Genomic DNA, 12,920 nt, shown 5'->3' on the forward strand with positions numbered 1-12,920 from the left:
TCGAATGCGAGTCGGACTCGTACAAAAAGGGCTCTTTATTAGCTTTCTTTTAAATCAGATACCGGTTAGCCCTTGACTACGATCTCACCTGGTAAGTGATGATGCAATCTAATATGGAAGCGGGCTAACCTACAAGGGGTATAGCAGTTTTCATTAAACCCAGTACGGGTTTAATGAAAACTGCTTTGAAACCTTTGGTTTCTACACGGCATCGTACCGGAACGCTAAGTCACTTGGCGGCACGGCTTTGCCGGTAGGTACCGAAGCCTCCTACCAGACCAGACCAGAAATTTAGAAATAATAAAATTCCAGATTCCAAATTCCACTGCCAGGAATTGCCAGAATTGCCAGGATTGCTTTACTTGTGCTACAAGACATTGCTACCTACCAAATTTCATGATTCTAGGTCAACGGCAAATACTCTATAGGCTTTGCTTCCCTCGGTTAGACTATACGCGGCTCATACGACCTTGTTACCGTGAACTGACAATGCACACATGATACATGTGAAAAATCTAACCGCAGTAGGTCTAAAGCGCTTGGTAAATTACTTGTTTCTCCTAGAAGGTTTCTGCGATTTGTTCAAAGTTGATTTCTTTTAAGCGAATTAAGAAAAAACTAACTTAATCATTAAACACTTGCCCTTTCACGTAAATATCCGACATCTTCTCTCCAGTGAAGAACTCATCGTCTTCCAGCACTACGTCGTCAGTGTTCCACACGATGACTCTCATTTCGTACGACTTGGGCTTGCGAGCTGAAATATCTAGCGGAGGGCCGGGCAGGGGCATGTCCATTGGAAACATGTCCACCCACATTTCAAGTCGACCCTGTTCGATTCCTGAAATGAGTTTGAAGGTCAAGGTTAGTTCCATGGTATAGATCACATTGTAGATGTTCTGTTGCACGACGACCGCTCAAACTTGCTTGCAGCAGTGAATGCACCGATAAGTCTTATTGCATTTAAGACATGTGTACGAGTGCACTCACTCAAACATAGCGAAACGGTCTTCGTCAAATAGAACATCAGCTGTAACATGCTTTTCAAGAAGTTGGCGTGGCGTTGACTGACATATTCAACATGCCATCGGGAAACGCACGTAGGTTCTCTTCATAACCTAGACCGCTACAAAGAAAGGATTTTGCAGTAATTCCAGCTGAGTTGGTTCTAAATATTTTAATGGTCTGAGAATGTCGCTTCTCAGAACTGAGTAGAAATGCATATCTGAAATGTTGTCACTCGCAGTAAGTAAACAGTGGCCCGATGGTCAAACGCTCTCGTGATATCAGAAGAGAAGAAGGTTCAAATGTTCCGATTTTTTTAACCCCCGACCCAAAAAGAGGGGTGTTATAAGTTTGACGTGTGTATCTGTGTATCTGTGTGTCTGTGTATCTGTGTATCTGTGTATCTGTCTGTGGCATCGTAGCGCCTAAACGAATGAACCGATTTTAATTTAGTTTTTTTTGTTTGAAAGGTGGCTTGATCGAGAGTGTTCTTAGCAATAATCTAAAAAAATTGGTTCAGCTGTTTAAGAGTTATCAGCTCTTTTCTAGTTTTCTTGTAGAAAAGAAGGTTAGATAACCGTTAGGTTCATAATAAATTATGTCAATAGACAAATGTCAAGCTGTCAAGATGGACGTTGCCTAAATACATAATTATTTATTTGAAAATGATGTTTTGGAAAACTCAGATACTTTGGATCGTCGGGGGTGTTATAAATTTTTAATTTACACTTGTCGCAATTTTAGATGTGTATTTGAAATTGTTTAGAACTTTCTGTAAGTGTAGGTAACTACCTTATTGAAAAGAATCAAAAGCTTAATTTGCTATAATCCGCTAAAAAAGGCAAATCTCTATGATACAATATCCAGCATGCGACATGCACCACCCGCCCTCCCACCACTAAGCATGCAGGAAAAGCCAGCCACCAAGCAAGCCCAAGTACCTCGTCGCACGTTTCGCTCCGACACCGGAGCATCCTCAGGAGATGTGCAATTGTGCATTGTAAGGTCTGTACTGGCTGGCTTTTCCTCGTTGTACATACAGTTTAGCGGACCGTAGCTACTTAAGCTTTACATTCTCTGTATATCATGGGTTCAGCTTGTATACAACACTATCATAATACCCGGTTTGCTCGGATTGTACAAGGATCGGGTCTCTATGTGCTCAGTGACGAGATGACAGCCCACGCGCGGCACCTCCTGCCATCGCCGAAGTACATTCAGAGCCATCTGCTCCTCCGCGGTTTCCGGGTTGGAGAGCAACTCGTCATCCATCGACATGTTGAACACGGCGCGGCCGACCCTGACGCGTCCGTATTCGTAGACCGGCGGATCCAGCTTGCCGTCCTTGCAGAGCTTAGCCAGGATTTGTGTGGGCTTCATAGCGTCGCGCCAGCGGTTGTAGCCTTGCCTGCAAACCAGTCAAGTGCGAGTCGGACACGCATACGAAGCGTTCCGTACCATCATACAAGAATAACACTCTTGTGAAGTAACCACAAAATGCTTGTTTTCCAATTTTTCCTATTACCTGTGCTACTGGCTGCCTTTCACGATTCTAGGTCAACGGGGAGTTTGTTATAGGTTTTGATTCCCTTGACGCGTCTGGACAGACAGACAGACAACGAAGTGATTTAATAAGACTCCTTTTATTTTGGAGAGATACGAGACCCTAAAACTAATCTAATCTAATCATTTATTCAAATTTTTGCTATTTTTACCATATTTTTTGATTATCAATAGTGAAATTTGCAAGATAATTATGTAATAAAGATAAATAATAAAGCTACGAAGGTTCCAAACACGGTGTAGGCTGAGAAGAAACACACAACAAAATTAGCCGGCTAGAATAGAAATTTTACTGACATTATTTCACAATCACTTAAACTATTTATCAAAGCATCATTAATATTTTAATGAATGCCCTAAGAGACAAGCTCTTCTAGTTCAGCCCTGGGTCAGGATGGCAGTCGTACTGTACCTACCTACTGAGTTTCACTAATAACGATGTTCTAATTTCTAGACACCGATAACAGTCGATGGTCGAAAGTTCGATGACGGGCACACACCTGTAACTTTTCGGAGCTATGTGCGTTTTAAGCAATAGAATAACACTTATTTTAAGGACGAAGGAAAACATCGCGAGGAAACCTGCGTGCCTAAGAGTTCCCCATAATGTTTTTCAAGGTGTATGAAGTCCGCCTATTGGCACTAGGCCAGCGCGGCAAACCTTGTTCACTGTGAGAGGAGGAGGAGGAGGAGGAGGTAGATTGAGTACTCACTCCTCATATTTGATGGGTAGTCCGCACGTGGCCCGGTGGCGGCTGTAGAACCGGTTCTCGAGATCGATCTTGGTCTCACCGATCAGGTCGTCAGCTCCCAGCAAGTCCCAATCGTAGACCTGGATCGTCAGCATGGAATCTTGTGGGAAAGTCGCCTCGATTTCAAAGCACTTGCCGAAAACTGGGTTGAGCTGCTTCGAGACATAGTTCTCCTTGTCGCTTATCTTTTTAGACCCTAGATGCAGAACTATATAGGGATCAGCTTTGCCGTTCAAGTCCATCGGGTGAATACCCGTAGCCTTAACGATGTAAACACGTACTAAAACATGTATGGGATCGTTATTCGGGACACCTTGGAAAAATCCATGGTTGGGATCGAAGCCCATGACTGTATGGTCATCGATTCCTCTTGGTAGTGGCCATTTGTAAACTTTAATGGCGCCCTAAAACAAGAGTTTTCCCTTTTAAAGAAGAAGGACAATTCGAGTTTAGAGAGTACGTGGAGCGTGAGTAGAGAAACGACAGGAACACAAGCAAGGGGTGAGGGTACACCAAAAGGAATCAACGAACAAGAAAACACAGAAGAGAACAAATCATAATAAGTATCGTGCAAGACGGAACGTGTCACGTCGCTGTCTGTTTATAGAATGAATACGAGAGATTACCTTAAATACGCCGACCACTCGGTTATCATCTTCGGGCTCGTCGTTGGTCTTTTTGCCGCGATACAACTCGAACGAGTGAAGCCACTCCTTGAACTCCTCGAACTCCGGTACGGCTTCGAGTTCGTGTGGGTATATCTAGATGTTAATGAAAAACAATCATTTTTTTTACCAAATTTTACCAATTTCTAACTCTAAATATTTGCTTTACGAGTAATAACCTTACCTTAGTCAAAGCCGACTTAGGAATTTCATTCTTTTTCACGAGCGTATGTGTCAAATTAGCGGTGAGTACGCGCGAAGGCCGCCGCTTGGGACGGTCGGCCTCCTGGTGCAGGCCGGGAGCTTCCTCACGCGGGGAGCCTACTTCACCGATAAACGCCTCTTGCAAATAGCCTTGGCGTTCTTTCTTATTTTCCTTCTCTCCTTCGATCATCAGCTCGACAGAGGCAAAATATTTGGTCCACCAATCCTTCGTAGTTTCATCATCATCGATAGCTGAATCCGCACTGGCCTTCCTTTTGGCGCCTTCTCCCTTCGCACTGTGCTGTTTCCGCACGGGCTTGGCTCCGGAGCCGTACGCCTGTCGTCCTTCCCGAGCCAGCAGCGGACAGCTTTCCCTTTCATTCTCCACAGCATATACATCATCTTGAATGATGCAATTAGCGCGCAAGTCCACATTTTCCAGTTGAATCAGTGACTTTTTACGTTCCTCTATTTCTCTTTCGCGTTTGCTCATCGGCGTGTAGATGTATTTGTGAATGGAGTTGATAGTGTGCGTCCCGACGAGCGTGATCCTTCCGAAGCTGCGGCAGTCTACGACGCGGATAGTGAGAGGGGGCCGGTACAGGTCCTGATCGGGGAGTTCTACGTCCATGTACTTGACCGGGTAAGCAAAGTTCGGATTACGCTTTGCATTCTGGATCACCGTTGAATATATAATGTTTCCAGCGCACTCGATGTCCACCCGAGGCTTGTCCACAGTGAGCAAATGGATGCGTTTTAGATCTCGTAAGCCCCAAAATAGCACTTCCAGTCTATATTTCGAGAGAGTTGGGCGAATCCCCATCGGCACTGGATAAACTATATCTTTTTTAACATCAGTCGGAGCTTTTCCGGTAATTTCTTTAGGTGGTGGTAGTTCGGGCAATACCGATGCGTCTTGTTTCTTAGGTATTTCTAAAAGCTCGAATGCTGCTAAAAGTTCACCAGCCTTAGAATCGCCTCTGGAGACTTCGAACCATTCGAGAGAAGGTGGGAACTGTTTGCTGTCGCATACTTCTTCGTAAGATTTTATGACGGGCCTAGCTAGAGTTCGGCCTATGTATTCGGACTTGCCCACTTTGTCTTGATCAAATATTTCCACCACTACAGTCGGTGGATTAGCTTTGATGTAGGTGACCGTGCTGTACAAGAGCACGTCGTTGAACACGATGAGCTCGTCCCACGTGGGGCTCAAGGTCTCGTCGATCACTTGAGTAGTGCCGGAGCAGTCTCCAATCATTATTCTTGCAAAAGGATCAGACAGACCCGATGAATCTGAGCCTATTAAGGACCTCGCTTGGTAAATGTAGGCCCTCATTTGAAAACTCTATAAAAACAAATACCATGTAATGACAGCTATTCTGAAATACAGTAGAGCCTCGATAATCCGTACTCTGAATAATCCGAACGCCGCTGTAATCCGAACTGCCGACTGCCCCTCTTTCTCCCTTACCGTGACCGCTGATCTTATATTTTGTTACGCAAGAGACTGACGAGTCTGGGAATGACGAGTCTTTTGTTGACAATACTTCAGCTTTAAACGTCAAGAAAATTCCTCATTCACAAGCTATATCAGCACTGAACACTTGTTTAGATTGGGCTGATGAAAATGACTTGTCTTTATCCGAAAAGATGATGCTCCGTAATTTGAGGGACAAAGCCTTTTTTTGGTCAATAAATAGAACCCGCCAAACTAAAATTGATGACTTTATGAATAAGTAACGTATTTTGTGGTTTAAATATGTGTTTTATAGTACCTGAATAAATATTTTTTGTCAAAATATATTTGCATTTTTTTTAACATACTGTAATCCGAACGCTCCGTGAGTCCGAACAGGGGTTATTTTTTGGTAGTTCGGATTATCGAGGCTCTACTGTAATGGTGTAAAGGTGCGATTCGGTGCCACGTGACAGACAGTGAGTGCAGCGGCAGACGGCGGCATGTGCGCGCACATGTCGTCGCCGTCTGCCGCTGCGGTCTGCCCTCTGCTGCTGGCACGGTATCGCGCCTTTACGTGTTGTGTAATACTCACATGTCTCTCTGCATAGAATAGCACTGACGGGGGGTGCGCCCTTAACTTTTCAGCATTTTTAATTTCTGAGCTATGTTCGTATCCTATGGGAAGGTTGTCAATAAAATGCCGCTTGTCTTGGAGGACACCGAGCCATGCGTACATGCTGATCTTGGCCGGTATGGCCCAGCCACTCGGTAAGCTTGCTTTTTTCCCGGGCCACTACGGAAGATAGGTGCATTTTGTAGTAGAAACTGCCTCATTGAGTGGTTAGCATATCGAGTGTGCACGATGAGGCTTTCATTTTTCATGGCTATGTGCATTTTATAATCCACTAATTTTGTATTACTCCAATAATTAACAGCTAATTATGTCACAGAAAATTATTGAAAGACCTTTAACAAAGCTAAGTTTGAAAGCTAATGTGATGATCGCAATCACGTCTGATTTATAGTCGCAAAGGTAAGTGTGAAGTATCAGGGGGCACGGCAGTGCTCCCGCCAAGACGAGCCAAACGGCGGCCGGGGCGCTACATACCTTTTTCTCGAAGTGTTTCGCCGTATTTTCGACCCGTCATAACTTCGGTCTGGATGACGCTAGAAAGCTGAAATTTTTAGTATAAGGTGTCCTCAGCAAATTTACCAAATATACCAAGTATCAAATATCTAGCTTTTATGGTTACAGATATATTGATACCTAAAATACGCCGATTTCGTCCCTCACTGATGATCATCAAAACCTCTAAGGTACTTCCCGAAGTCCTAGAAGACTGAAATTTGGTATGTAGACTAGAAATTGCATACAAACTACAGGAAAATTAAGAAATTGGAAATTTCCTCCCTCTACGCCTCTTATGGGAAAAGCAAATCTGTAAATTCTGTTGCTAGAATGCTGATATTTTCAGGATAAGATTTCCTTGGCAGATTTATTAAACGCACTGAGTATCAATTGTCTAGCTTTTAGAGTTTCAGATTTATTGACAGTCAAAACTTCTAGTCTGTAATTCTAGGGTACTTCCCAAAGTCCTAGAAGATTGAATATTAAACGTTAAATGTGATTAACTGAATATTCAAACTTGCCAAGTTATATGTATTTAATAACATAAAAAATATTTGAAAGCAATCAAAGCTCCTTGTACATTCTTGTAGGAACTATACAAAGACCTTATATATAACTTGGCACCTATCTAGATATCAATGCTTTTATCGGCGAAGCTTAAACCCCTCGCGGTTTAGAGAATTTGGCTTCTTTTTCACATTTATGTTTTTGGTGGGATATCATAATTTTTTGTGAAGTTGACTTTTCTTCATGTATTAAAATTATCAAACAAATATTTGTGAATCACAATCTAAGCATATAAATGAAAAGGTGACTGACTAACTGACTGATCTATCAACGCTCAAGTCATACTACTGAATGAGTCGGGCTAAATGGCATACAGGTAAATAATATTATAACGCAGCCAGCTCAGAAATATTTTTTGAAAATTCAACCCCTGAGAGGTAAAATAGAGGTTTAAAATTTGTGTAGTACACATGGGCGAGGTCTCAGACATAAGCAAGTCACAGAATAAAACTTTGAAACAACATGATGATGGAACAAACCACGAAAAGAACTACTTACATATATCTAAAAGCCCAAAAATTAAGCCCAAAAGCGATTAAAAAAATAGTAAGCCCTATCACTTGGCTGGATTTATTACGCGATAATACTCAGAATACGGAGTGAAATACAAGCCAAAATCACACGTAAGAGCTGTCAGAACTTAATGACAGTACTTTTCCATATTTACAAAGTATTCTGTGGGTGGACCGTACTGTCTTAACTGTCAAGTAATAAGATCGCCCGCGACGGGTCGGCTACCTGCTCAAGTCTTTTACGATGGGCTACTACCCCCCGCACCCCGAGCATCTAAACCTTTTGACTGACTAACATATCTAACTGTACATTTCTAATTTCAAAGGCGCTTTAAAAACCGGTCAAGTGCCAGTCAGATTTGCATACGAAGGGTTCCGTACCATCGTACTATGGTACATACGGTATAATACTATGTACTTTTTAATTTTTTTAATTTTCATAGAGATTAGCTAGGCTTTTGTTATTATAATGGCAATAGAAATATTAACTCTGACACTTTTAACTCTTTACCTATTGCAATTCATGAGAAACGTCGATAGACAGACGTGGATGTGCGAACAGACGGATGGACAGCGAAGGCCTAGTAATAGGGTGCCGTAGGTACCCTTCGAGTACGGAACCCTAAAATATGTATGATATCTATGCCGTCTCCATTTCCTTTCAAAATATTTTTTTTAAGGGTCCGTACTAAATGGTAAAAAATAATTATGGTTAATAAAGGTTTATGTATGTTTTACAGGAAAAATAAAACCAATGCTCTAGCTAGTATAGTTTTTGGTATTAACGATAAACCTGTATAAACAAAGTTAGTTTTGCGGTTTGATAACAAAAGTGATTCTTACCGTTTTACTTCTGTACTACGGAACCCTCGGTGCGCGAGTCTGACTCTCACTTAGCCGGTTTTTTCTGTACTGTCATGGGAGTGCAACATGTGCACTATTCTGATTCAAATTCCTGGTTTTTTATTACCTGTAATATGTCTGACTGCTCATTTAAATGGTGTGGTTTCACTTTCAATACGAGTATTACTTACTACCTTTAGGTAGGTACATAACTTTTATCTTCTGAGAGTTCCCTTACAAAAACATACAACCGAAATTCAATTCTGTGAATAGTTCGTATATTCTTATTATTCTACCTGTCGAAGCCGAGCAAAACTGAGGCAGGTCGTCAGTCGTCAGTATATTATAATATTATGTAGTTATAATATTATGTTATTTCCTTTCGAAGTAAATCACCCATCACTACCCATGTTAAAAAGCGATTTTTTTTTTGTTGGTTTGTCCTTCAATCACGTCGCAATGGAGCAACGGATCAATGTGATGTTTTACATGGGTATAGTTGGACCTATAGAGTGATATAGGCTACTTTTTGCCCCGGAAAATCAAAGTTCCCACGGGATTTTTAAAAATTTAAATCCACGTGGACGAAGTCACGGGCATCAGCTAGTATATATTAGATAACACATACCTGTGATATGGTCTATTATTGTTTGTTTTCAAGTAGGTAGGTACAATATGAAATAACTTTGCCTTCAATACCGATTAATTCATAATTTCTGGATTCGAACCTGCGACCAAAGCACTTATGGCTTTGGTCTAAGGTTAAGGATCTATAAAGATGAGCATAAACAAATGCGTTATTATTCATTGTGAAAGTAGATAATTACACAGTTTTACAAAGTTAAAATGTGCACCTCACCCATACTTGCTGTTCTCTACCAGCTCCACCAATAACTTTGTCGTATAATATATGACATATTAAAACATAATTTGCTATTTTCTGATTTTTTCCTTTGTATACACCTAATTACCTATCACTATACCAAATTTCAAGTTTCTAACTCACCTGGAAGTAGGTTAGGTTTTTGATGAGTGAGTGAGTGAGTGTTAAAAATGGCAGTTTTCAGACCTTAATAACTCATTAACTACAAAAGATTTTGTCATGAAATTTGGTATTCTAAGCGTTCAAATGGATCTTAATAGATATGCAAAATCACAAATGTTTAGGTTTAATAGTTTCTGAGTTATGGGGGGGTCAAAAGTGGCTTGAGATGGTTCGTGTAATATACACACTGGCCGTCTGTCGCCGTTCTTATAAGATTCTTATACGAACTTGGCTTCGACACACGACCGTGTGTCTTGACATCTTCGCACAAATGTTTGAGTCGGCTCAAGTAGGTGAAGGCGGTGCGCAGTCTGTCCTTCAGAGAATTTTTGGTTACTAGAGCTTTGAGGCTGCGCGTCAGAGCGCTGATTTGTTCCTGTTGCACAAAAGTTACAGTAATAAAAAATATAAAAAATTGAAAAATATAATCATTTTAAGCTTATTTCGTGGTTTAACGAAACTTTATACTAAGTTCCGTCAAAAGTGACGGTCTAACAGTTTAACCGATTTTGATGTTTGGTACAGAGTTAGCTTATATCCCTGGGACGGACATATGCTACTTTTTATTACGGAAAATTAAATAGTTCTTACATTAGATAAAAGTCGATATGACGGATGGACGGAATTAAAAATAAATCTAAATCACCAGTCTCTTCGGAGGCGTGGGCTCGTATCCCACCGCTGTCACCATGTTGCGTTAATGAAACGCGTTTCGGATGACTACTGCCTTTATTGTTAGACTAGCTGATGCCCGCAGCTTCGCCCGCGTGGATTTAGGTTTCTAAAAATCCCGTGGGAACTTTTGATTTCTCAGGACAACAATAGCCTATCCCTAATAGCCCGTCCCCGGGAAACAACGTGTTTCTGTACCAAGAAAAACATTTAAACGGATGATCCTTTAAAAATCCCGAGGGATCACCAGGATTAAGAAATGCGATTCCTTACAGCATCAGGGTTGAGGAGTTGGAACCTCGAGGTCAACGACAAGCTGTTTACTTGGTATAGATACCTTCAATATCAATCAATTTATAACCGATAGTTACTAAATTCTGACAGTTTTGGTGGTCAGGTTCCCTGCAGCATCAGGAATGAAGAGTTGGAATCCAAATTTTTTACGAAACAATGTCGCAAAGTTCTTCTATCGATTAAAAAAATTACGCAAATCGGTTCAGAAATCTCGGAGATTTCTATGTACATAGGTAGAAAAACACAACTCCCTTTTTGAAAGTCGGTTAAAAAAGTAGCCTATGTTACTCCCTGGTCAATCCTTTATTTGTCTGTGAAAATCCCGTCAAAATCCGTTCAGCCGTTCCGAAGATTAGCCTATTCAAACAGACAGACAGACAGACAAACAAAAATTTTAAAACCGGGTGATTCGGTTATGGTATCGTTCAAATAACCATATGAGGTTAATATGAGGTCGTTATTTCGAAATTACAGACAGACACTCCAATTTTATTTATTAAAAAATATATATATATTATAGTACAGATGGCCACAACAACGCGGACGAAGTCACGGGTATCATCTAGTAATGAATAAAGAAAAGCTTACTATTTCCGATATGCACAGCTTGAGCCGCTCCCGGTCGAGCTTGGTGTTGCCGATGGGCGGCGCGCTGGACATGCGCGCGACGTACTTGGCGCACGCCACGCTCACGGCCTCCATCATGGCCTTGGCGGCCGCCACGCAAGTGCTGTCCGGCCCTCCGTCCTGCTCGGCTGCGCTCTGAGCGTCGCACAGGCCCTCCTCCTGCGTACAACAAAGTTTTCGAAACAAAAACTGATTCTAGTAGGTATCACTACTCATATTATAATTAATAATGTGAAAGCGTCTTTGTTTGTTTATCGATTTGTTAATTTGTCCTACAATCACGTCGCAACCGAGCAACGAATCGATTTTTTGCATGGGTATAATGTTAAAGACCTGTACGGTGACACGTGCTAATTTTTATCCCGGAAATTCATAGAGTTCCAAAAGGATTTTTCAAAGAAGTTTTCACTTCAAAATTAGTGACGGTAACCATCCCTGGATAAAACCCGGGATAGGATTTTTTCTTTTAATTTATAAACTAGCGCTTGGCTGCAGACAGTCCTGACAAGTGATTATGCAGCCCAAAATGGAGCAAGCGCTTGCCTTGAAGGTGCCTATTCACTCTTGACTTGAAGGTGCCCACATTAAAAGTGGAGGGCAAAACTTATGCTGGAAGAGCTTTCCATATCCTAGCGGTTCAAATTAAAAACGGACAGACAAATCGCTTCGTACATGTCCGTGGAATCTCGACTACATACGGGGGCAGACCTCAGAAAGGTACAAATACAATCGCCTAGGGCAGATAGTGCTGATTTGCTATTTCCGAATTGACATCAATAATAAATTGTCAGTCAGCAATATGGGGCCTATGAAAACAGCACATATTTACCAAATCAGTCAGTTCTAAATTTTTTGTCTCATCTGCACCAACTTCGGACCTGGTTATTGCCTGCCGGTTAGACCTCGGAGAAGGACTGAAGGGGGGAAACTCCTGACCGGATGAACCCGTCACTAGGGTTCCGCTAGTGGTGTAATCCAAGTACCCCGTGACTCAATGTTCGCGTTTGGTTTGACGAGCAGCAGACACTTCCACTGAACAATACGTACAAAGAGGTCGATGATGTTAGCGATCAGGTTGGAGTTGTACATGCGCCGGCGGTGGTCGGGCCAGATGCTGCGCACGTGCATGCACTGCTTGTTGTCCCAGTAGGGCAGGTAGTAGTACGCCTTGTCGCTGGACGTCGCCTTCACCGCCTGCGTCGTACTCTGCCAGTACCCGATGTCAGAGGTCACCTCGTCTACAACAGATACAATACAATAACTACTCGCAAAGTGTAAGTGCATAACATCAGCTTTGTCGGTCTACAAATGTATTTATAGGCAAATTAATACTCGTGAGTATAAAAACAAAATAACTACAGTGAATCATAAAACTACACTTGTGCGTGTACTACTTTCTATACATTACACATTTTAATAAAATTTTGATTTTTGAGGGCGCCATTGTAGCACCTTGGATCCCAATGTTTATCAGTTTTTCTAATTATGTATCTTGCCTATTGTCACATCAGCTTCGCAACTCATTAAGTTATGTCGGTTACTCTGGTTCTGTAACGGATCTCCTAATTTCTGATCTGACCACG

At 41.8% G+C, this 12,920-nt stretch overlaps 1 protein-coding gene across 1 annotated transcript in view; it reads right to left on the minus strand.

Moving 5' to 3' along the window:
- Positions 1-12,920, minus strand: part of LOC123879781 (otoferlin-like) — a 59,403-nt gene that overhangs the window by 2,167 nt on the left and 44,316 nt on the right. Inside the window, exons 12-20 of the mRNA XM_045927679.1 lie at positions 12,385-12,575; positions 11,299-11,496; positions 10,004-10,120; positions 6,241-6,441; positions 4,170-5,534; positions 3,947-4,081; positions 3,282-3,724; positions 2,127-2,413; positions 643-841 (exon numbers count right to left, since the gene is read on the minus strand). Coding sequence (XP_045783635.1) covers positions 643-841; positions 2,127-2,413; positions 3,282-3,724; positions 3,947-4,081; positions 4,170-5,534; positions 6,241-6,441; positions 10,004-10,120; positions 11,299-11,496; positions 12,385-12,575 — 3,136 coding nt within the window. The remainder of the gene's footprint in view (positions 1-642; positions 842-2,126; positions 2,414-3,281; positions 3,725-3,946; positions 4,082-4,169; positions 5,535-6,240; positions 6,442-10,003; positions 10,121-11,298; positions 11,497-12,384; positions 12,576-12,920) is intronic.

This window comes from Maniola jurtina, chromosome W, assembly GCF_905333055.1.
Source record: "Maniola jurtina chromosome W, ilManJurt1.1, whole genome shotgun sequence".
NCBI lineage: Eukaryota > Metazoa > Arthropoda > Insecta > Lepidoptera > Nymphalidae > Maniola > Maniola jurtina.